The 23,477-nt window shown below is 41.2% G+C and overlaps 1 protein-coding gene across 1 annotated transcript in view; it reads left to right on the forward strand.

The window, feature by feature from the left end:
• The window catches only part of ROPN1 (rhophilin associated tail protein 1), a 35,230-nt gene extending 13,488 nt beyond the window's left edge, over nt 1–21,742 (forward strand). The window contains exons 2-6 of the mRNA XM_006154566.3: nt 9,774–9,901; nt 12,851–12,968; nt 14,183–14,344; nt 20,317–20,492; nt 21,535–21,742. Of these exons, the coding sequence (XP_006154628.1) occupies nt 9,786–9,901; nt 12,851–12,968; nt 14,183–14,344; nt 20,317–20,492; nt 21,535–21,601 (639 nt within the window). The 5' untranslated portion in view covers nt 9,774–9,785 and the 3' untranslated portion in view covers nt 21,602–21,742. The remainder of the gene's footprint in view (nt 1–9,773; nt 9,902–12,850; nt 12,969–14,182; nt 14,345–20,316; nt 20,493–21,534) is intronic.
• Nucleotides 21,743–23,477: the final 1,735 nt, after the last annotated feature.

The following is a 23,477-nucleotide window of genomic DNA, read 5'->3' on the forward strand; positions in this document are numbered from 1 at the left end:
TGGATGGCCACACTGCAATCCCTTCTCTTCTAGTCTCCTCTCGGGATCTTGGGCACTCACGCACACGCACCCGGTGTGAGTTTAAGCCACCAGGTCCAGGACTCGAACTGTGGTCGACTACATGGGAGTCCAGCAACATAGCCATTATGCCAACTGCTGGTCCCTCCAACCATTTTGATGCCATAGCACATGTAGAAAATACTTGAAACACAAAACTGGCCCTGTGATCTAGTGGTTGAGGGAGCCAGATCATGCATGAGCTACTGCAGCTGAATCCTGGCCCTGGCAGTATGGGAAAGAGGCAGGGCCTGTGTATGGGTGTCCTAGGTCCTAACAGGATGAAGAGGTAAGGAAGTGGGGATTGTGGTGTGGCTACATGCAGTCACCTCTCTTTCTCTGTCTCTCTGTCTCTCCTCTTCTATGGCAAGCACATGTGCTCTCTGGCAATTAAAAAAGAAAATACTTCTAACATACTGAAGTAAATTGTGAAGCACTTTGGAGGTCCATATAGAGCATATGAAAAGAAATTCTAATATTTTTCTTTACATAATTATAATAAAAAGTAAAATACAGAGTAATGGTGATGGTATAAAATGTTTAATTTAAATAAAACTTCCAAATAAATTTTTAAAAAACTTTTTGAAAAGAACTTAAGCTTACTTCCTCATCATGAGTTTATTATTTTGTGAATTTTTAGTTTATATCTTAGAAAAAGAGACAGGCAGAGAAATAGACAGGCATCTCAAATGGGTCTCCACGCTGCGATCCACTCCCTGTCCCAGCCGGCCTAGATAACAAGTATGTGCTCAAGGAGGTCCTGGAATGAGGGCCTGGGACCTTTCCCCTGTTGATTCAGTTATGTTATCACTGCACCACTTCCTGGCCGCCATGAGTTTGTTTTATATCAAGTTTTATATTGAAAAGATCATATGAAATTCTTGACCAAAATTTTTTGATAATATTCTCTTCAAATTCTTATAATCACCATCACTGAGAAAGTTTGCTACACAGATGGGTTTTAGCAAATGGTAGAAGGGTACTTATTGCTTTTTCTCTAATTGACAGAGCTCTTTTCTCACTATTAAGCAGAATTTGGAAAATTTTACCTTTATTTTTGGAATTCATGTAATAATGTGCGTGAATATCTAATGCACTTAAACGTTTCACATCAAATATTTCCAAGTAATATGGCACTGAGAAATTTTTCTATGGGTCTTCTTTAGGATTGAAGTTAAAATACCAGCTCAAATTCCCCACTGGACTACTTCTCACCTCACTTTTCTCTTGAATCCAGGAACATTGTATTTTTATACATTCCTTAGGTTTTTTATTAAGTTCATTCTGGTACTCAAAAACATCAAGTCAGTCAATTTTTGAAGTCAGTAAAATATTTTCAACAACTCTACAATGTAAAGTCATTGGCCTTTTTTCTTAAATTCCTCATTTAGCTTCCAATCTCCAGGGGGAAAAAAATGACTTATCCTTTGGTTGGTATATTGATAAAAGCAAGAGACTGTTTCTTCACATACAGTTGAAAACAGAACCATAGTGATCTGGATTTTATTAATAATATCCTTTAAGGTCAAATTCACATCTACAGGGAGATATAGAGATGAGAGTTTCTGTATGAAAAACTAAATGTCTCACTTGCATCTTGGTTTTCAGAACATGGAGAACAGACATGATGGAGAGTCCTCTGGCTTTCCTGTTTTATAGCTTTCCCACCAGCACAGCGACTCTGTGTTTGCATGATACTCAGAATATATTATTATTTTAAAGTATTTACTTAGTGCTCCAAATACTTTGTCCTGAGTAGTTCATTTTGGTACTTTTTGACAGAGCAGTTCATTTTCTTCCAAGCATTCCTTTTCAGAAATACTAACTAGTGCAATTAACTGACTATTAGTTATTAACATCTGTAGCTGATGCTTCTGCAAGGGAGCTCTGCTGCGGAATTCAATAGTCTTGTGGAGAAGGTCCTCAACGCATCTCCCAGCAGTATTATTCCAGAGTAGCCATTTTTCTATTTCCTTGGCTTCATTTGATTGCAAACAGGGTCATTTCGCAGGCAGGTTGGTAAAATGAGTGATTCTGCAATTGTGGAGGATGTTTTGGCTTTTGTTCTTAATTATCTGACCTTTTAATTAGCTTATGGAGCCCAATCTGATGTAAACTACTGTTGTAAGTAGTGGTCAATACTTTCACAAGCTATTTCATAAAGCAATGGTACTCAAAGTATGGTTTCAGGGACTTCTTTCTAAAGGTCTTTGAGACTTTGGAGGGAAGCAGTCAAGGAGTTCAAAACTATTTTTGTAATAATGCCAAGACCTTATATCCTTTTTCACTTTCTTTCTCTTAAAAAGTGAATAGTGGAATTTTCCAGAAGCTACAAGATGTGTGGTATCACAGCAGATAGAATACCAAAAAGGTATGACAATTTAGCTGTGTTCTATTAAGGCAGGCATCAAGAGATTTTTGAAAAATGTGAAGCAAGGGACCAGCAGATGGCATAATGGTTACTTTGCTGGACTCTCACACGGCCGACTGTGGTTTGAGTCTTGGACCCAGCCGCTTGAACCAGCCGCTTGAAACTCAGGCCAGGCATGTGTGAATGTGTGCATGCGTGCCCAAAATTCCGAGAGGAAGAATGGAGGAGAAGGGATTGCAGCATGGTCATACCCCCTGGAGAGTGACTTCTCACTTTCTGTCTCTCTCTGTCTCTCTGGTGAGCGAATGTGACTTATAGCAAAAAATCTCTCTTAAAAAAAGAAAAGTGTAAAGCAATGTTACTCTTCTCACTAAGGTTTTTTCCTCCTGAAAACTATAGTTATTTTTCATGACAATGTATTTATATTAATATATGAGATTTATTGTTATTTTAAAATACATAAATATTTAAATTTTTTCATTTTAATTTCTAGAATGATAAATATTGATAGATATAACCTATATTAACAAAATCTCTTTGGAGTATTCAGTAATCATTAAACGTGTCAGGGGTCCTGAGACCAAAAACTTTGAGACTCACTCTCAGAGGAGACAGTTATCTGTTAATGTGAGATATTTCTTATTAAGGTCCTGGAATAATTTATGTGTCACCATTTTTTTTTCTCATTTGATAACTTTCCCATGCCAAAAAAATAATTAGGAAAAGAATGAAACGGTCAGGGCAAATAAGTGCAGATTTGAAATGCTATAATTTTCACTGTACTAATTAGTAAGTGATTCAAATTTTTTACCTTTGGTTACTGTATGTCTTGAGAATCTCTGAAAAGTACTAAATTATAATTATTAATATTTAAATTGTCCTTTATGATAGAAAAATGACTAATACGTGTAAAGTATTTAAGGAAATTGTAGGCCTTTATGGCTACAATCAATCAATTTTCAAGGAAAAAAGATAATCTCATATGAAGAATACTTTTAAGTAAATCATATAAAATTTTTCAAAAACTAAGCATTTGGTAAATAAAGAAGAGATTTTGGAAAACTTTTTTTTTCTTAAAGAGAGAGAGGTTTGTTCGTTCATTTGTTTTGTACAGATCTGGCCACATTATGATTCTCCCACCCCATCCTGCCAGCTAGCTAGGACCACAGGCGTGCACCACCAGGCTCAGCGTGTTTAGGTTCATCCGAGAACTAAACCTGAATTTCCCATGAAGCCTCACCATCAGTAGCCTCCTACTTTTGCTACTACAGCTGGGCCAGAAATTTGCAAATACTGTCATTTAACTTAGTAATTAAAATTCTAGATTTTCTTTTTAATTTTGCTAGAGAACAATGCATGCACTTACCAGAGAGAGACAGGAGGGCTTTTGTTCACCAGAGAGAGACAGAGAGATAGAGGAAAAGTGAGAATGCACCCTCCACCATGGGGCATAGTCACATGGCAAACCCTTCTCCTCTATTTCTCCCTCCTTTTTGGAATTTTGGGTATGCATGTACAAGTGCCCAACGTGTTTCTCCCACTGCCAGGTCTAGGACTTGAACCACACAATGTGCCATGTGGGATCCAGCTACCTCAACCACCAGGTCATGGGCTGACCCAAAACTTCTGGATTTTCACAAGATATAAATATTGCTTATTCTAAATCTAATTAAAATATTTTGAAAATATTTTTCTTAAAATATTAAAGGCCTATAGTCTCCTTTAGTGAATCGATTACATTATTTTCTATTATTATTTTTTAGAAGCAAACATCATGTCTTATTTTTTTATTATTATTACCATAATATTGTTTATATTACATTGAATCACATATCTTTACGGTGTATTAGATTTCTTTTTCCAGAAAGAATACCTTGCAAATCAGTCAAGACAAAGATATTACTATCCACATCATCATCATCAAAGAGCTTTTCAATATTTTTTCCAGATTACTATTATTATTATTATTCTCGTTTTTTAAACATTCAATCACTATATATCATTTTGCGTCTAAAAATAATTTACCCAACATGAAATAATTCTCAGCCCAGTCCAGTTGAGAATACTATACCTGTTAACATCAACAGGTAATAAACTCATTTCTTATTTTTATAAATTAACAATAAGGCATTTTAGGGGCCAGCAGGTGACATGGTGGCTAGAGGCACTGGGCTCCCACATGGCTGGCCACAGTTCAAATTCCAGACCTGTCGGCTTACTTTCTCACTTTCTCTCTTTTTCTCTCTCTGGTAAAATTTAAAAATAAGTAAATAAATAAAGTTAAATAAAATAATTCTTTTTTAAAAAAGTCATTTAAAGAGCCCATTAAGTATCAAATTTTAGATTTTATAACATCAAAGGCCAAGAATAAATACATAAATTGAGTCACATTTTTAAAAAGTAGAATAAAATCAATTGTTTTATCAAGGACAAGCAATGATAATGCTGCTGATGAAAATAAATCATATACCTTCTTTGTTGTAAAAAAATAATGTGAAACTTAAAAGCAAATTAAATCAAAGGAAGAGCTCGAAATGTATATACACAAAATATTGTCACTGATAATAAATACATTGCAATTAAAGCAATAATCAGACTTATGGGAATGATTTTAATGGGATAGTTAAAAGGAAAAGCCTATACAAACATCTCTGGTGACAGGTGTTATCCATAAAACCTTAAGCACAGAAACAATAAGTACTGAAATCTGGAATTTTACTGTCTATGCCAGACAGTACCCAAATAGAATTTCAAGTGTTGTAAATTTGTGAATGGCTGCAAAATGGTTGTAAGTTTTGTATCACTATAAAAGTTTACAACCATCAATCTCTCCTGGCACACCTGTATCCCATTCTGCTATAGTCACTAGAGGGGAGCTCAGCTGGAGAGCGCTATGAAAGGCACAATAGGAGTATGTAGAAAAACGTATACTACAGCACAAACAATATTTGATGATACCCAAGTTTTCTGGAAAGGCCTGTGGCACAGTAAACTCAAGATGGACCCTGAGGATATGTAAGATTTGAATAGGTGAAAGAAAGAAGGAGAGCACTTCAAGCAAGCCAACTAGAATTAGCAATATACTGAAGGAAAGAGAGGAAAGGCAAGATAAGTACTATTAGTACTATTAGTTAGCTGTGGGTGATAGTGTTAGGGTGTGTGTGCTCGCCAGAAAGACAGAGGGAGACAGAAAGACAGAAAGCGAGAAGTCACCCCCCCCTCCCCCCGGGGTATGGCCATGCCACAATCCCTTCTCCTCCACTCTCCTCTTGGGATCTTAGGCACACACGTACACACGCCTGGCATGAGTTTAAGCCACCGGGTCCAGGACTCGAACCGCAGTTGACTACGTGGGAGTCCAGCAACATAGCCATTACACTAACTGATGGTCCCAAAATATTTATTCTTTTAAAATGTATGCATGAATGAATCATGGAGAACCTTGAAAGTCAGGCTATGGCTGCCAGTTTGGAAGCAGGGCCCTCTACTCTATTGAAAGCAGTATAGTTAGAAGATGGATCTGGACACACGCCACAGGATGGACCAGAAAATGACCAGAGACAGAGATACCAGTTGGGAGGCTGTGTGATAGGTGATAAGGACTGGACATAAAAAGGGTTCAGTTGGAGATACACTTTGACAGAAATATCAGTGGGATTTAGTGAGAAAAAAAAAGAGGATGGATAACTCCATGGCTTTGAAGCTAACAGACCGAGAAAAGGGTGGTACCATGTGCACAAAAGAATTCGAGACTGAATTTGGAGAAGATGGCTAACTTGCTTAGCAAAAGGCAGAATTATGGAGGGAGGCAGAGGAGCAGTGCTGAGGAAATACAACAGAAGCATAAAAATGGGACGTGCCGTCAGAATGAGCTACTGTGTCACGGAGAAAAGGGCAGCCATATGTAGCAGGCCACCACCCACATCAGACTATGTATTCAAATCCTGCCTCTGTCACTCATTAGCTATATGTCACTGCACAAGTCTTATTACCATTTTTAGTTTTATCATCTGTAAAATAATGACAATACAATCTACTTCATAGAGATATTTTGAGTATTAAGTGAGAAAATACATATAGACTAAAATGGTACATCCACTGTGAAAAACAGGATGGCAGTTCCTCCAAATATTAAAATAAAATAAATCACCATATGTTCAGCAATTCCACTCTAGATATATACCCAACATAACTGCCATTCTGAATATGTATTTATTGTCCCATACTCTTTATTATAAAGGTACTTTAAAAGGTTAATGGAAAATGGAATTAAAGTACAAGTTTACTTTGGTGCAAAAAATTTGAAATCCGTGCATAGTTTTTTTCATGATAATGCATTTTCCATAAATTTTTTGAAACCCCTTGTGTTGTAATACACACACACACACACACACACACACATCCCTAAACAACATGTTATTGTCCCACTCTACATTATGAGAACCCTTTGTGGTGCTGTATACTGATTGGGAATTGTGCCATCTTTTTAATAATTGAAGATTTTCTCATTACTTCGTGACCCTATTTACACCTAATAGTGAATTTTGCCTTAATGTCTCTTTTGTCAGGTATTATTTCTCTATCAACTGTCTTTTGGTGTGCTGATCCTTAGCTTTTCACCTTCAGTCTGTCAGTGACTTTATGTGTTCTTTTTATTTTTGGAGAGGTTTTCGCTATAGGGCACGTGTGCTCGCCAGACAGAGAGAGACATAAAGACAGAAAGCGAGAAATCACGCCCCAGGGGGGATGGTCACGCCGCAATCCCTTCTCCTCCATTCTCCTCTCGGGATCTTGGGCATGCATGCACACCCGCCCGACGTGAGTTTTAAGCCACCAGGTCCGGGACGCGAACTGCGGTCGACTACGTGGGAGTCCAGTGACATAGCCATTACGCTAACTGCTGGTTCCCACTTCATGCGTTCTTGAGATGTTCCTACAGCTGGACTTTTTTCAGTCCAGTCTGATAATTTCTGTATTTTAATTGGTACACTTAAGACCATTTTAAAATTGTGATTGCTGATGTGTTTGGATTATTTTCTATCATGTTACTTGCCCACTTTTCCTATGCTTTTTCCTCTTCCTTGCTTATCTTCTTTTAAATTGATCAAGGTGTGTGTGTATTTTAAATCCCTTTTCTCCTTTCTCAGGTTTGGTTGTTGTATTACTTCTATAACTTTTATAATACTTTTTTTTCTTTAGAGACTTTATGCTCACTGGAGAGAGAGAGACAGACAGAAAGCAAGAAATCACTGCCCAGGGGTATGGCCACACAACAATCTCATCCATTTTCTTCTCAGGATTTTGTGCATGCACACACACATGAATGATGGGAATTTCAAGCTGCTGGGTCCATGATTTGAATCTCTCTCTGCCATGTGCGAGTCCAGGAATGTAACCATTATGCTATCTGCTTGTCCCTTATAATAGTTTTTTAAAAAGTCAAGTATCGGGGCCAGCAGGTGGTGTGGTGGTTAAGGTGCTGGACTTCCACATGGGTGACCAGGGTTTGAGCCCCGGATCTGGAAGCTTGCTTTCTTACCCCGTCCTCTGTCTGTCTCTCTCTGGTGAGTGCAGTGCCCTTTAGCAAATAAAAAAAATTAAAAAAAAACATAATAATGATAAATAAAATTAAATAAACAATTCTTTTTAAAAAGTCAAGTATGCATAGTAAATTTATATATACTTGATGTTTTTCAAAGTCTAAAATTAGTCATTTTCTTTGTCCTTCTCCTCCTTCAAATAAAAGAACATAAATATTAAAGCAAAAGGTAACGGAACACTACCAGCCTAAGACCACGTTAGATTCTTGTCTTGAGATTTCTCAACCAAGCAGATGTTGGAGGATATTTAAAATTTCAACCTAGTCTGAGGCTACAAACTCTTGGGGGACTATTCCTCCTCCAACAAGCAATGGAGACAGAGTTGTTGCTTACTCCTGCCTGTGGGCAAATCTTTTCAGTCTTACGGGTTCCGCTAACAGAGTAGTACCTTGAAGGGTCTCAAATTTAGGCCAGAAGGGGGAGCCCTTTAGTTTAGCTGTTTGTGGACTTAGTTTACTTTTTGTGGACCTAAGCCCTGGTCTCTTCCCTCCTTGCCTGGCCATTCATCTCAAAGTTCCAAGTTCCTGGCAATTCATATGCCCCCAGGTTGGCCCCAGTTTCTTCATTTGTTCACCAGTATGGATTCTGCTTTACTCACTTCATTTGGCACTTCAAGTTTCCTCTCACTTTATTACAACTCAGCAAGGCAATTTGCTTTGAAAAATGAGATTTGTCTAGTATCTAGGCATTTCAAAGGGAGGCTTTTTAGCATAGTGTATCTGTCCTTTACTCCACGAAAAGGAGACTAAATATTTTAATTTGTTGTGCATATACAGAATTGTTTACCAACTATGGATTTTTATGTTTGTTTCCATTTGTCTTTGAACTTTTTGCATAAAAATGTGAAAGCTTTCTTACAATTAGAGTATGTAAGTACATGCAGTTATAAAGCAAGATGTTCATTAAATGGCTACTTAATGGTCATTTTTATTTGGAAATGACCTAACATCAAGTCAGAGAGGCTTCGTGGAGTAGATTTTGCCATGGCTCTTATCCAGCTAAGAGTTGAACAATACGAAAAGAAGTTCATGATACGTGGAGTAGATTTTGCCATGGCTCTTATCCAGGTAAGAGTTGAGCAATATGAAAAGAAGTTCATGATATATTGTTGAATAAATAAGCTGTTTTGAGGCCGCATCCCCTGATCTAGTGGTGAAGTATTGCTTAAGAGAAACTAAATCCAACATAGAAAATGGTTCAAACCAGGTCTGTCTGAAACATGCCAGGCACGGACACAAGTGCCCAAGACCTGACAAGCTGGAGGACTGAAAGAGGGAGATAGGGTGGGACCAGACTCTTCTTCCCCTCTCTCACATGCAGGCACACACATTTTTATCATGAGTAAAGAAAAAAAAGATGAAAAAAAAAAGCTGTTTTAAAGACCCCCGTTTTTTATTTACATAAACACATATGTATTGTATTTATACTGAAAAAATTCTAGAAGGAAATATCCAATATTTTGAGGTCATATCATTAGAGGATGCTTTTCTTCTTGTTGAGATCTTTTTAAATGAACAGTACTGTGCACTTTTTATGTAAAAGACAGATCATTTACAACAGAAAGCAGTGGTTGCTAACCCTAACCCACTGTCTAGCTCCAAGCTGTGTCAACAGAAGGCATCTATCTTGTGAGGGAGTGGAGGCCCCACAACTGAGTGTGTCGATTGGGTGACCTCCCGTCCAGGGTCGCTGTTATCTTGTGATTGGAAGACTCTCATTTTATTTATGTTTTCTCCTGCGAATAGGTCAACCAAGCAATGCCTCAGACAGACAAGCAAATATGCATCCCGCCAGAGCTGCCGGAGTTGCTCAAGCAGTTCACCAAAGATGCCATTCGGACCCAACCGCAGGATCTGATCCAGTGGGGTGCGGAGTACGTATTCCTTGCTCACCTCAAGCCCCCCTCGGAGAGTGGGGGAACGCTGGAGACGTCACGGCCGCAGCCAGGGGGTCGGACTTAGCATAATCGTGATTTCCAGCTCTCTGTTGCCTTGGTGCTTTAAAACGCACACCCAAGGACATCAAAGTGGGCGAGAATGGGATACCTCTTCTAAGAGAGTCAGACTGGGCAGTGGGACGCAAGGAAAATAGGCCAAACGTCCTGGGTCAAACAGCAGCAGTTCAGTTACCACACCTCACCAGAACACGCAGCCCACCCGCTGCACCCTTTCCTGCTGTCTTGGTGGAAAAGATTTGGGAATGTCCGCCTTTCCAGGTTAAAACCAAGGCCTCGTTCTCCTGCGTCTCCAGTAGATGGCAGCAGTGCACCTGGGGGAGTGGTGAGAGATAGTCTTGGAATGGACCCGGCGGAAACAGCCCAGGCTGGTTCACTCCTTAAATGAGGCACCTTCCTCCACTGCTGCTAAAACTCATGCTTGTGCCCAACCCAAAACACCGTATATTGCTTGGGAGAGAACTGTTGCTTTTTGGGATTTTAAAAAAGTGTTTCTTTTAACTGATTTGCTCTCTCAACAAATACACATGGCATTCTGGAAAAAGAAGGCAAAGCAGAAGGCAAAGCAGAGCGCTGAAGTCAGGCCTGCCTGAAAACAGTGTGCCTCAAACACAGGTGCCTTCTTTCAGGAGAGAACTCCAGGGACCGCTCGGTCACCCACGTTTACACCAATAGCTGCTGGCTTGGGCTGAAGCAGCTTTACCTAGAAAACCTCTCAGCTATGAAATTGCTTCTTAGACAAACTCGCCTGCTTGAAACTGAGGAACTGGGGCGTGGGGCAGGAGTTAGGAGCTAACTAGACCTCCCAGGCCATCTTCACGTTGTTTCAACTGTAGGAGGAGCACCCCCCTTAGCAGTGTTCCAGTAGGAAAGAGGGAGTAAGAGAGAGATGGTGGGGAGGGAGAAGAGTGTCCTTAGCCTGAGGTGGTGGGTAGGTGTATTAAGCAGATGGTGGAGAGAAACTGGAGACACCTTTGAGAAGGCATATAATGTCTGGTAAGACGGGCCTCGCAGACTGTCTGAGCCTATGCGCTTGTGCTCCTGGGCTGGGTCAGGATGAAGCTTTTGCAACTGAAAGGAAAATAAACCAGTGGTACTCATAAAAAGAGACTCAAATGGGGTTGCTTGGCTGCTAATGAGCCCCGTTCAGTTTTTCCATTCTAAATTTTATTTATTACCTCTAAGATTGAACTTTTATGCGAGAAGGCTAATTTCTTTTGGCATACTCAGACACACTTTGTTTTATACTACACAATAGTTTAAAATCCCATTTTATTATTCTGGTGCTGCTATCTTTACAGTAAGAAAAATGGCATTTCTTGGTATTGTCCCTGACATTTATGGCAGAAAACATCCCACTAGGGTAGCCTGCTTGCTCTCATATTGTATCATGTACTATAAATTCTCTGGACATCCATGAAAAATCAGTTTGTAGTTTAACTACAGTGAAAAAGGAGAGCCTAACCTAACAGCACTCTCTATCCCATCCAGACATGAAAAGCACTTATCAGATGGTTTACGTGACTTGCAAACCAGTCTCATTTTACAGGACAAAACTCCACAAATTATTTCTAAGACAAAACACTATTTAATCCATTGCAAGCATGCCCTCCATATTTTCAGTCAGTGAAGAAACGACCTACCAGGCATCAGCAGGATGTATGCCTATTTGTCCCATGGGAGGTGTGTGTGACAGTACAAATTTGCGATATATGTATGTTTCCAAGGAACTGTTCACTTGCAAATAAAGCTCAAGAACCCAGAGAACTAACTCCATGACGGCAGCTTCATTTACATGTTCTCTAACAATTCCACTAAAAAGTCTCAGAACCTCTCTGCTAGTGTCACTCTTAACTGGGGTAGTCAGAGAGAGGCAGTGGTTAGCCCTGTCGTGATATGGCTTGACACTAAAATGAGCTTTCACAAAATCCCCCCATGTTCTTTTTATACTACCCAGATCTGGAGAAAATGACGGGGATGCCAGGTAAGCAGGGAGGGTCGGAAAGGCATGCCTCAGGGAGAGCCAGTAACAAGAATGTTGGTAGGAACAGGCCATCGGTCCCACTTGGCAACTGCTCTGTCCTGTCCCTGCTGCAGGTAGCTCTTTCCATCTCATGCCAATCCTGAAACAGGACACAGTATTTTTCCACATTGCCCCCAACAAAGCTAACTCCACAGCGCGTCAGGGAGTGGGCAGGCTTTACTGGAAATCCTTAGGGAAGCTAGAGAAGGGTTTTACCTCACACATGCCATACAATGTAAGGCCTCTCAAACCCTCCTTTGGCTTGTCTTCTCTCCTGCCTTTTCTCGCCTTTCCTTCTTGAAGCCCCAAGCCTCCCTACCTCCAGCTAGAAACCACCCCCACACTCAGTCCTGGGGCATTGCCATCTTCTCTCCTTTCTCATACAAGTTACTCACATTCTCTCTGAGCTTCCCTTTTCAAGATTACACACCCCACCACACCCACTACCTAATATTGATACATACGCACACACAATGTTTATTTGTTTATATCCATTGAAATGCGTGTGTGTGTGTAAAACACTTAGGAGGGATGGCAACAAAACAAAACAAAAACCACTACCAATAAATCTGACCCCATACGCTTTGCATACCAAGTTTTTGTTGGTTATGCCTCATCTTTAAAGAAGAGCGATTTTTTTTTACTAATTCCCTAAGTACTCTATACTTGAAATGGAAAGTACAGGCGTTTCTGTATGTAAATGAACTAAACAGTATCTGGCACATGGAAGCCATTTCACAGATGTTCTTTCCCCTCCTTTCTTCAAAAAAGGGGGGTTCCTAAAGCAGCCTGAGGTTCCTGGGATAGAAGATGGTCCTCACAACCTCTAATTTACTCTCTTGTAGTTATTTTGGGGCTATGTCCCGTGGAGAGATTCCGCCGGTGAGAGAGCGGTCCGAGCGAGTGGCCTTATCTAACTGGGCAGAGCTAACACCGGAGCTGTTAAAGATCCTGCATTCCCGGGTAAGGGCCTCACTGCATCATCCAGGAGATGCCGGGTGGTGCTGTGGGTGGGTGGGTCCAGACAAAAGCCCTGTGGCCCGGTGAAGCAGCTGGTCACGTTGCACCACCGAAACATGTACTGAAGAGAAATTTTCCCTTGGGAAAATAGAATCACCTTGAGATAGCCTGTAGGCTGAGCTTCAGTGGCATTATCCCAGATTTCCCCGCAGCTGGCAGAATGTTCAGGTGCTTAGTGCACTGCAAACCCATTCTCTCCAGCAAAGTACAGGTCTATAGTCCCTCCAGTGACTTTCTTACTGATCAAGACCACGATATGATGCCTATCATGGATTGTGGCAGGGCATGTCATAGTTCCCTAGCTAGCTCAGATCAGACATAGCTTCGTTTGAGGTAAAACACTGACCCTCCTCACGCCCACCTTGTCCTGGAAACTGCTGGGTAGACAGATGAGAAGGGTCTGGCTCGAGAAACTTTATGGTTTGCCCATTCCCCAGGGAATATGAACTAGCACCACCATGCCTTAGTTTCAGATCCAGGACTAAAAGGTTCGGGGTGATTCAGGATTGACTTGGCCAACTACCTGGATCCTAGAGGTTTAGCATTTCACTAAAATAAGCAGAGGGTCAGGAAAGGTGTGGGGGCACGTCACTGGGGCATCTGTACCCTTGTTGCATTGCTGGTCAACAACCAGCTTTTCATTCTCTTCCTTCTTTCAACCATCAAGTACCATGTGCAGTGAATACGGTAGCGCCCCAGAGGACCCAGGATCAGGCAACTCTGGGCATCCAGAACGAACCCCAGCTTTTCATTCCTGGAAATGTGGGAGGGACACAGCTGAGGTCTTGTGCAGAGAATACAGTGGCGTCTGGAAGTGACCTAACATCTTATTCTCATTTCGCCACTAGTCAGTGGTCTCGGGCAAGTCCTGTGCCCATTGGTTTTGCTTTCAGATTGTCCCTTCACTTAAGGATAGCCTGGGAATAAGACAATGGATAATAAAAGCATCACAAATCATGTCATCTAAATGCATCATTTCTCATCATTCTTATATCCGAAGTTTAAAATTGTTCAATTGTTCTTCCGCTTGCTCTTCACTCATCCTGGCGAAGAAAACTGCCAGAGTTCTCCTTACCTCCCTCGGCCCCCTCCTGCCCTTCCCCTTACTGTGTGCTGCAAGAACTCACCCTTTGTGTTGTGTCTGTTGCTGCCTGCAGGTCGGTGGCAGACTGATCATTCACGCAGAAGAGTTGGCCCAGATGTGGAAGGTGCTGAATCTCCCAACAGATCTGTTTAACAGTGTGATGAACGTGGGGCGCTTCGCGGAGGAGATCGAGTGGCTCAAGTTTTTAGCCCTCGCTTGCAGCTCTCTTGGAGTTGTAAGTTTGTCATTTTCCCATCGCTCTGACCTGGAAGGGTAGGACTTCTGGCCACATAGCTCTCCAGGGCTCCTGATAATCACGCCTCTGTTCTCTGAGTTACTGTCGTCTCTGTGCTTGTCAGCTGGAAACTGGAGTGAGGAAGAGGGAGAGGGCAAAACCGTCATGGGCTCTGGGAAGAATTGACTAAAATGTGGCTCTGGGATTACTCGTAATTTCACCCATTACCCTCAGGTTTATTTTCACTCTACTCCACTCCCTCCATTCATATTCCCAGAGCTAACCGAGAACAGGCTGTAGAACAAGACTTGCTTATTCACAGGTTCCAGACACCTAGAAGATACACCCCTAGAGACTTTTAAAAAGCAGTGCAGCCTATAGAAAACTACTATTTGATACATATTAATGTGTACTAAAATTAGGGCTAAGAAAGCAAGAGAGGAAAGGCTGTTTCTAGACTTACGGTCATGATGTCACTGTGGATACAGGGGGTTCATACAAATTCATGCTTTTTTCCAAATTTGACTTGTGTGACAACTGGAAAAGGCATTTTCCTGTTTTGAAGAAAAAGATGCTGGAACCGGTTTATATATATATTCAGCATTGAGCTAGCTATCTACATATATACATAGATAAAGCGTAAGTTTCCTTTATGAAGACTCACTCTTGTTAAACACTATTATAACAATATAAATGAAAATGAATCTGAAATGTGGTTTTAAAACATTTTTCAAAGTCAAATAATTTTAAAATTAATGAGGAAATAAAGGACAGGAGAGAATATTTGGGTTGTTTTTTTCTTCTTCTTCTTTACAGGAACATTCTATAATGAATAAATTACTGTCTTCTGATGAGGAGACGAAAATGCAGCCAGGGTAGATGCATTGTCAATCAGGACTTATCTCACTTCTGTGAAAAAAAGCCTCAAGGACTGAAGGAAATCACAAAAGAAAAAAAAATGAAAAATGGACAGATTTCATTAAATTCTCATAGTGTTAAAAATGTATGCACACCACATTCAGAGATGTTGAGGAGGTGTACCGGTTTATTTTAACTGTAGTTAATTCTGATCTTCTTGATCTATTCTACAAAGGGTAGAGTAAAAAATAAGTAGGTTCAAACCACTCCAGAATTTTAGTCTACAGTAAGTCAGGCGGCCAGAAGATAAGTTGCCCAGCCTCTGAGCTTTCTTCTTACCATTCTCTCTTCTCCAAGATGGCTGTTGAGTGGATAGGGAAAAGGATGACTCAGGATGTCAGAGCAGCCAAGGAAAGGGATTCTCTCAACCTTTGGTCTTCTCTGTCACCTCTGGTCTCCATGGCAGTACCCCTGTCTATTTACAGCCTGTCTTTGGTCTCACCTCTCAGATTGGTCAAAGCACAACAACACTCCCCCATAGGCTCACCTCGGTTCTCACTGGTGCCAAGAGCCTCCTGAGTCTCTGCTAGGAGGTCATGCTCCCTAGCTCAGGAGGTCAGTTTCGTAGCCCTTCACCACCGTGTGAGATGTCTGAGTCTTCCTCTGTCACCATACCTCACAGTAACCAAGAGTGACTTTGGAATGCCAATTTCCAGTCCTCCCTCTGTTTATCCCACTGTAGAGCTGGTAGGTTTTCTCTGATATGTCTTTCTTCTAAACTGGTGAGGGGAAACCATGCAGTGAATTGTTTCTTTCTACTTCCTTTTTTTTTTTTTTTTTTTTTGAGAGGTTTTTTTTTTTTGCTATAGGGTGCGTGCGCTCGCCAGAGACAGACAGAGAGACAGAAAGCAAAAAATCACCCCCCAGGGGGGATGGCCACGCCACAATCCCTTCTCCTCCATTTTCCTCTTGGGATCTTGGGCATGCATGCACATGCGCCTAGCATGAGTTTAAGCCACCGGGTCCGGGACTTGAACCGTGGTCGACTATGTGGGAGTCCAGTGACATAGCCATTACGCTAACTGCTGGTCCCTTTACTTCCTTTCTAAAATAAGGTTGGATTAAATATTCCTCGAGGTTTCTTTTACCTCTAATATTCTGATTGATTCTATTCCCCCTCTCTTCTAAGACTTACCTTGGGTAACAGTGAACTCCTTTGATTCTGAGACGTCCCAAGATGTCTGACTTTGCCTCTCTGCATTCTTATGTCAAAGAACACCTAGCAGTGTAGTCAGCCTGGATAGCTAATCTGTAAATAAACAGTGCCCCGTGAATCAAATAGCTAATTCCCTTATATCCATTTGTATCCTCTAGGACTATTTCTAGAAACTTGAATGTGGGTTTGGTGAGTGCTATGGTCTGAATGTTTGTGTTCCTCCAAAATTCTTATATTGAAATCTCAACTCCCAAGATGACAGTATCAAGAGATGGTATCTTTGGGAAAGTGATTAATGTCCTTTTAAAAAACTTGTTTTGGGACCAGCAGGTGGTGTGGTTGTTAGGGGCACTAGACTCTCACATGGCCAACTGTGGTTCGAGTCCTGAACTTGGTAGCTTTCTTCTCACTATCTTTCTTTCTCTCTCTCTATCTCTCTCTGGTCAAATCAAAAATAACAATAGTAACTAATAAAGTTAAATAATTCTTATAACAAAAGGCAAGGCTTATTGGCCTCTTCTACCATGGGAAGACACCTTATAGAAGGTGCCTTCTATAAGGAAGGGGATCTCTGAATCTGAATGGCACTGAATATACTAGCAACTTGATCTTAGACTTTCCAGCCTCCAGACCTGTGAGCAATAAATTTCTGTTGTTTATAAATTACCCAATACAAAGTGTTTTGTGATAGCAGCCCACACTAACCAATACAGTCAGGGTGTCACCATCTAGTGGGGGACTTCCATTTCTGTCAATCCATACATCCATAGAGGCAGGCCCAGGAATTTTCTTCCTCCTTTCGCAACTCAACAGCAAGCTATGATTTTTGTGCCACCTAGGAAAGCCTGTTTGCTCCTCATAGAAGAGTATAATGGCAGGAATTTTTACTCCAGTAGGTAACAGGTACCTTTGCTCCAGTCTTGAGCTCTCTAGATATAACACATGATTCAAAATACCATGGCATACAGACCTGTCTTCCTGTTTCTTTTCTGCACTCCTTCCTCTAGACTGAGATATGCCACCTCCTGTCCCATTGAGACTATAAAAAGGAAGAGATCATGTACGTAGTAAAAATCATGTTTACTAAAAGGAATACTTATGTATAATTAGCAAACAATTCACTGCTTGAGCCTTTTACTCTGATTGTGAAAATGAAGCTTGCTAGATGCTTAAAAGCTATCTTTATGGGAAAAAAAAGTGCAAGAAAATGAAAATCTCCATTTACTTTAGATTTATTTGAATTTACCAAAAATCTGGAGTCCAAAGAGTTCTTTATCTATTCATCTATTAAACCTTAAAAAATAATGGGGCTGGCAGGTCGTATGGTGGTTAAGACACCAAACTCCCACATGGGTGACTATAGTTTGAGTCCCGGATCGGGTGGCTTGCTTTCTCACTTTCCCTCTCTTTCTCACTCTGATTAAATTTTAAAAAATAATAATAAATAAAATTAAATAAATGATTATTTTAAAAATAGTTAAAAACCTTATGAAGGCAATGCGGTTTGAAGGTTTTATTGATCAATAAAATATGGTTTTATACATTTATTAATTTACTAGGGCTGTCAAAATAAAGTACCACAGATTGCATGGCTTAAGCAATGCAAATGTATCGTTTCACAGTCTGGAGGCCAGAAGTCTGAGGTCCAGGTGTCATCAGGGTTGGTTACTTCTGAGGCGTCTCTTCTCAGCTTATAAATGCCTGTCTTCCCCCTCTGTACCTGCCTCTGGGCTCACGTGTCTAGTGTCTCTCTGTGTGTCCTAATCTTCTCTTCTCACGAGGACATTAGTTGTGTTGGATTCGGGCCACCCTAACGACTTCATTCGCACATAATCACCTTTTTCAAGGTTCTTTCTCCAAATGTGATTGCATTCTCAGGTTCTGGGTACTAGGGCTTCCACATATAAATTTCAGGGACCACAATTCAGTCCAGTCTGTAACAGCACCCGAAGGAAGAGGACAACAGAACAAAGGCAGTGTGAGTACAGGTTTTTTTTTCAGAGCAGCAGGAAAGGATGAGCTGTAGATAGAAACGGTGGCATTCAGGGCACACACTCATGTGTGCAGGTCTGTCCCACACCGTTCTCATGCTGACCTCGTCTCATGCACATGCCTTCCCATCTTCACTGACAGCTACGTGTATGCTGGTTCTCCCACCCCTCTGAATTAAGTGAAGTGCCTGGAACGATGTCTCCTACGGTGCTCCATGATGTTTTCATGAGAGGATCTCCAGAGGCAGGAGAGGGTAAATCACAGAGGCTTGCTGGGCTTGCCTCTAAGGATATATGGATTACCCAGAATGCAAGTCTCCACCAAATCCAAAATTTGACATCAGGTGGTTTATTATTTAGAAATTATTGTACATGAGGATTCCAGCTCATAAAATAATGTTACGTATACATAAACAAAATATAAATATTAATTCAAAATCAGTCATTGTTAATGTAAATAATGTTTAAATTACTTGCCATCAAGTAAAACTGACATTCCTGGATGATGGGCCAAGTTGATTTTTATCTCTGTATACTTTCTGAAATGTGGACTTATATCCCCGGATTATACATATCTCAGGTAAAGGAGTGCCAGCTAGACTTCATTATATTTTGGGAAAGGATGAGAGCAAAACAGCGAACACTGACTGCCAAGGAAGAACAGTTCTCTGGCCAGTCACCTGGAGAGAGATAGGAGCTTATTACTCATTCACCCAGTCACACCCACCTAACCCTGTAGGGCTAACTTTTCACTGATCCCTGGAGGGTGTATGAAAATGATCTGCTCATCATCAGTTTCAGTAAAGATGTATATGCTGACCTGTCTTTTCTAACTTAGAGCTGAACCATCTGAATCAACTCTTCCCTTGAGCCCACCTTTTTACACCTCTTCTCATGAAATTTATTAAAGCACAGGTTTATTTAAAGACATAGGATCAGTTCTGAAAGTAATCCTTTAGTGTTCAAGTTTTGTTGTATGGAGACTTTGCTTCTGTAGCAACTTATCTGTGAAAACTTGTGACACTTATTGCCCACCAACTTTCCTCCAGTAACAAGAGGGTTACTATGATGTAATGTACTAGGTGATTCTACTCAGATGGCCTACATGTTTTAGAAGAATGGGTTTTATTCTGACGTTCAGTACCTTTTGTTCAGCATCTGGGATGTCCATCTTCCTAGGGACATAACTCTTCTCTTACCTTCTCTCTACCATGGCATTGCCACCAGGATCTCACTGGAGTGTGTACGTTAGACTAATGATCGCAACTCTTTAGAGATAAAATTGGAGGGCAACAATAAGAAACAATTCTTATATTATAGAATGTAATATCAATTCCCCTCCTTTAGTGAGGTTACTCTGATTAAAGTAACAACTGTTTGGGGACCGGCTGGTGACATGGCAGTGCTGCAACCCTCTGAGGGGCTGGGCCCACGTGGGCAGGCCCTGGTTCATGTCCTGGGGTTTCCCTGTGCACACAGGGCACTCCCCTGCATGCTATGGGAGCAGGCACATGTCTATGACCCAGACAGGGTGAGTCAAGGGGTGAATCATAGCCTAAGGGCCTTGGGAGGGTACCTCTCTCTCTCATGGAAGAAAAACAAGTAACAAATATGTTTAAATATTCAGCACTTTTATAAACTAAATTCATTGAGAGTAAGCCTCCAACAAAGAAAAGAAAGGAGAAACAAGCAAAAAAAAAAGATACTCAGCAGATAATGCAATGTTTCTAAGAATAAATGAAGTGAATGATATTTGAATTAAAATCTCAAGCTTCCTGGAATTTTAAATCATTCCCACTTCATTATAGGGGAGCAATATTTTTTGTTTTCTTTCTTGTATCTAAACCCATCTCAGGACTCTAGCCTGGAATCGTAACTTTCTCTTCATTTTATCTTATGGTTTTTAGACCATTGCCAAAACTCTCAAGATAGTGTGTGAAGTTTTATCATCTGACCATGATGGCGGACCTCCCCGGATCCCATTCAGTACCTTCCAGTTTCTCTACACGTATATTGCCGAAGTGGATGGCGAGATCTCTGCATCACATGTCAGCAGAATGCTAAACTACATTGAACAGGAAGTGTAAGTAAGCTACACCAGTCGGGGCCAAAAGAATACTGGGAAACTAAATCTAGCAAGGTCAGCCCTGAGGCCTAGTGGTTAAGGGAATCAGATCCCACATTCTTTACCACAGTTCAAATCCTTGCCCCAGTGGTTTGAAAAACACCCTGGGTAGGTATGCATGCCTGAAATCCCAGCAGGATGGAGAAATAGAGATTGCATCGTAATCATGCACCATTGTGGGGTGCTTTCTCTCTCCCTCTTTGTCTCTATCTGGAGAGTGCAAGTGCCCTCCAGCAATTAAAAAAAAAAATCTAGCAAGTCAGAATATTGTGAGGTTACTATATTCTACTGCCCTGGAAGAGAGAAACATTGTAAGGAATAAAGACAATCTGAAGGCAAAGGAAAAGAATGGTATTAGATAGCAGTTCTTGAAATGCTACTGAGGCCAGCAGCAGCAGCATCGCCTGGGGAACTTTTTGAAATGCAGACTCCAGGCTGCACCCTGGACCTACTGAATCTGAATCTCTCAGAATGGGGCCCAGGAATCTGTATCCTAGGCAGCTCTCCAGGTAACCCAGACTCCGGCTCAAGTTTGACCAGCGGAGTGAAAGTGAAGAGGAAGGCAGGCAGTGAGGATTAAAAGAAATGGTTGGGGACCAGAAGTTGGCATAATGGCTATGTCACTGGACTCCCATGTAGTCGACCATGGTTCGAGTCCTGGACCTGGTGCCTTAAACTCATGCTGGACGCGTGTGCGTGCATGCCCAAGATCCCAAGAGGAGAATGAAGAAGAAAGGATTGTGGTGTGGCCATCCCCCTCGGGGGGGGGGGGGATTTCTCGCTTTCTGTCTCTCTGTCTCTCTGCCTTTCTGGCGAGCATATGTGCCCTATAGCAAAAACCTCTCAAAAAAAAAGAAAAAGAAAGAAAAGAAAAGGGTGATGGAGTGGCAGCTGCAGCAGGATTTTTCTGGAGTAAGAGAGTTGTTCATGTACTTATTGTCTTTCTTAAGACTAATTACTAAATGAACTAACCTCAGATGCATATTTTTCTCCCAACCAGAATTGGTCCTGATGGTTTAATCAAGGTGAATGACTTTACCCAAAACCCCAGGGTTCGGCTGGAGTAAAAGCACAATTTTAAGAGACAATACAGAGATGATGGTACTTCAGAAGGACTGAACCCCGCACACCATCCAAAGGCAATTTTCTTGTACAACTGGTACACTCTAATAAACAATTAGGCAAACATAAGAAATCAGAAATGTGTGGAATTAAGATGTAAAATTGTTGGCACCAAACACCTACATTACCAAATTAGTATTCTTCCCACATGGACACTAAGAGTGGCTGATGAAGCATGGATAAAATTGCATCTTGAGTCAAAGCCAGACTGTCAGATTTTAAAAGGCAGAATGTTAACCACACACAGTTTTGTTATTTTGTGATTGACAGGTATAATTTAGATGAGTGTCTTTTACATGGTCAATTGAGTGTTTCCAGTTATTTCTCCACTTGTTGGTACTACGTTATTCATTTATTCACTCACTCACCAATATTTATTGATATTTGCTCTGTTCTAGAAATAGGGTTGCCGCATATAATACAGGATAGCCAGTTAAATCTGAACTTCAAGGAAACTTTTTTTTCTTTTTTTAAAAAACAATTTGTTTTATTTTGCTCTTTACTAAGTCTAGCAACCCCCACCAGGAACTAGACTGGCTTCAAGACATTCACAAACAAGTCCTATCTCAGTTCTTCCCACGAGAAGCTCACAATCTGGACAGGAACAGAAATCACTTCCCTGCCAGTATCCCTGAGCAGCACTGAGTGCACTGGAAATCAGCATTGATGTGTCACCGTGAGGCCAGCTCACAGCATGGTGGTTAAGGCAGTTGAATCCCACATGGTCTACGCTCAGGTTGAGTCCTAGACCTCACAGGCCCTGCAGCTTGAAAAACACCCTGGGCACATGTGCATGCATGCCCAAAATATTGAAAGGAAGGAGAGATGAGGAAGGGATTGCGATGTGACCATTCCCTATGGGGGGTGCTCTCTCTCTCTCTCTGGCAAACAAATGTATTCTCTGACAAAATAAAAAATAAAAATAATTAATAAAAGATGTATGGATGTAATGGAATTCTATGGAAAATCCCCTGCTGAAGCCTAAGACCCTCAGACGAGGAGGTCAATGATTTTTCTTTCTCAAAGGAAGCAGATGAGATTAATAGGCAGCGACTGGCATTCTTAATGCCAAGTGTGCCAAAGTGTCTGGGTCAGTCTCCTCTACTTGGAGTATTACTCTCTTGAAAGTTATTTTTACGGGGCCAGCAGAGGGTGTAGTGTTACATCGCTGGACTCCCACATGGCTGACTGTGGTTCAAATCCTGGACCCAGGAACTTGAAACTCATATTGGATGTGTGTGTGGTGTGTGTGTCCAAGATCCCTGGAGGAGAATGGAGGAAAAGGGATCAGAGCATGGTTATCCCTCCTGGGGGGTGATTTCTCACCTTCCCTCTTTCTATCTCTGTCTTTCTGTCTCTCTCTGGCTAGTGCACTTACCCTAAGGCAAAACAATTCTTTAAAAAAAGTTATTTTTGCTCAAAATCCATGTTAGCTTACATTTATATATCTCTCTACATAACATGAGGTGGAAATGTGTCCAATTTAGGTAAAAGGAGATTGTGATGAGATGTTACCATGGGCACTTGATTTCTACCTACAGTGAAATGAAAAGGACTGAAACGAATTCTTCCCCCTGTCATGAGCTGCACCTGCAGGGAGTGGGCAACAACTAATCCTGCCTGCTGTCTACCTTCTGAACCGAAGGGGCTCATCATTGATTCCAACTCTGAGACCTAAGGCTGTTCGAAAGGCTGAAACACTGCAGGTGAAGCCTGGCACTGGAGTTAGTCGGGACTAGAGAAGGTGCAATCTTGTAACTGGCCATGATTTCTTGGTGTCTCTGTTTCTCTTTCGTTGTGGCCAAACAGCTGAAATAGGTC

Source organism: Tupaia chinensis, unplaced genomic scaffold (assembly GCF_000334495.1).
Source record: "Tupaia chinensis unplaced genomic scaffold, TupChi_1.0 Scaffold000415_1, whole genome shotgun sequence".
NCBI classification, from domain to species: Eukaryota; Metazoa; Chordata; class Mammalia; order Scandentia; family Tupaiidae; genus Tupaia; species Tupaia belangeri.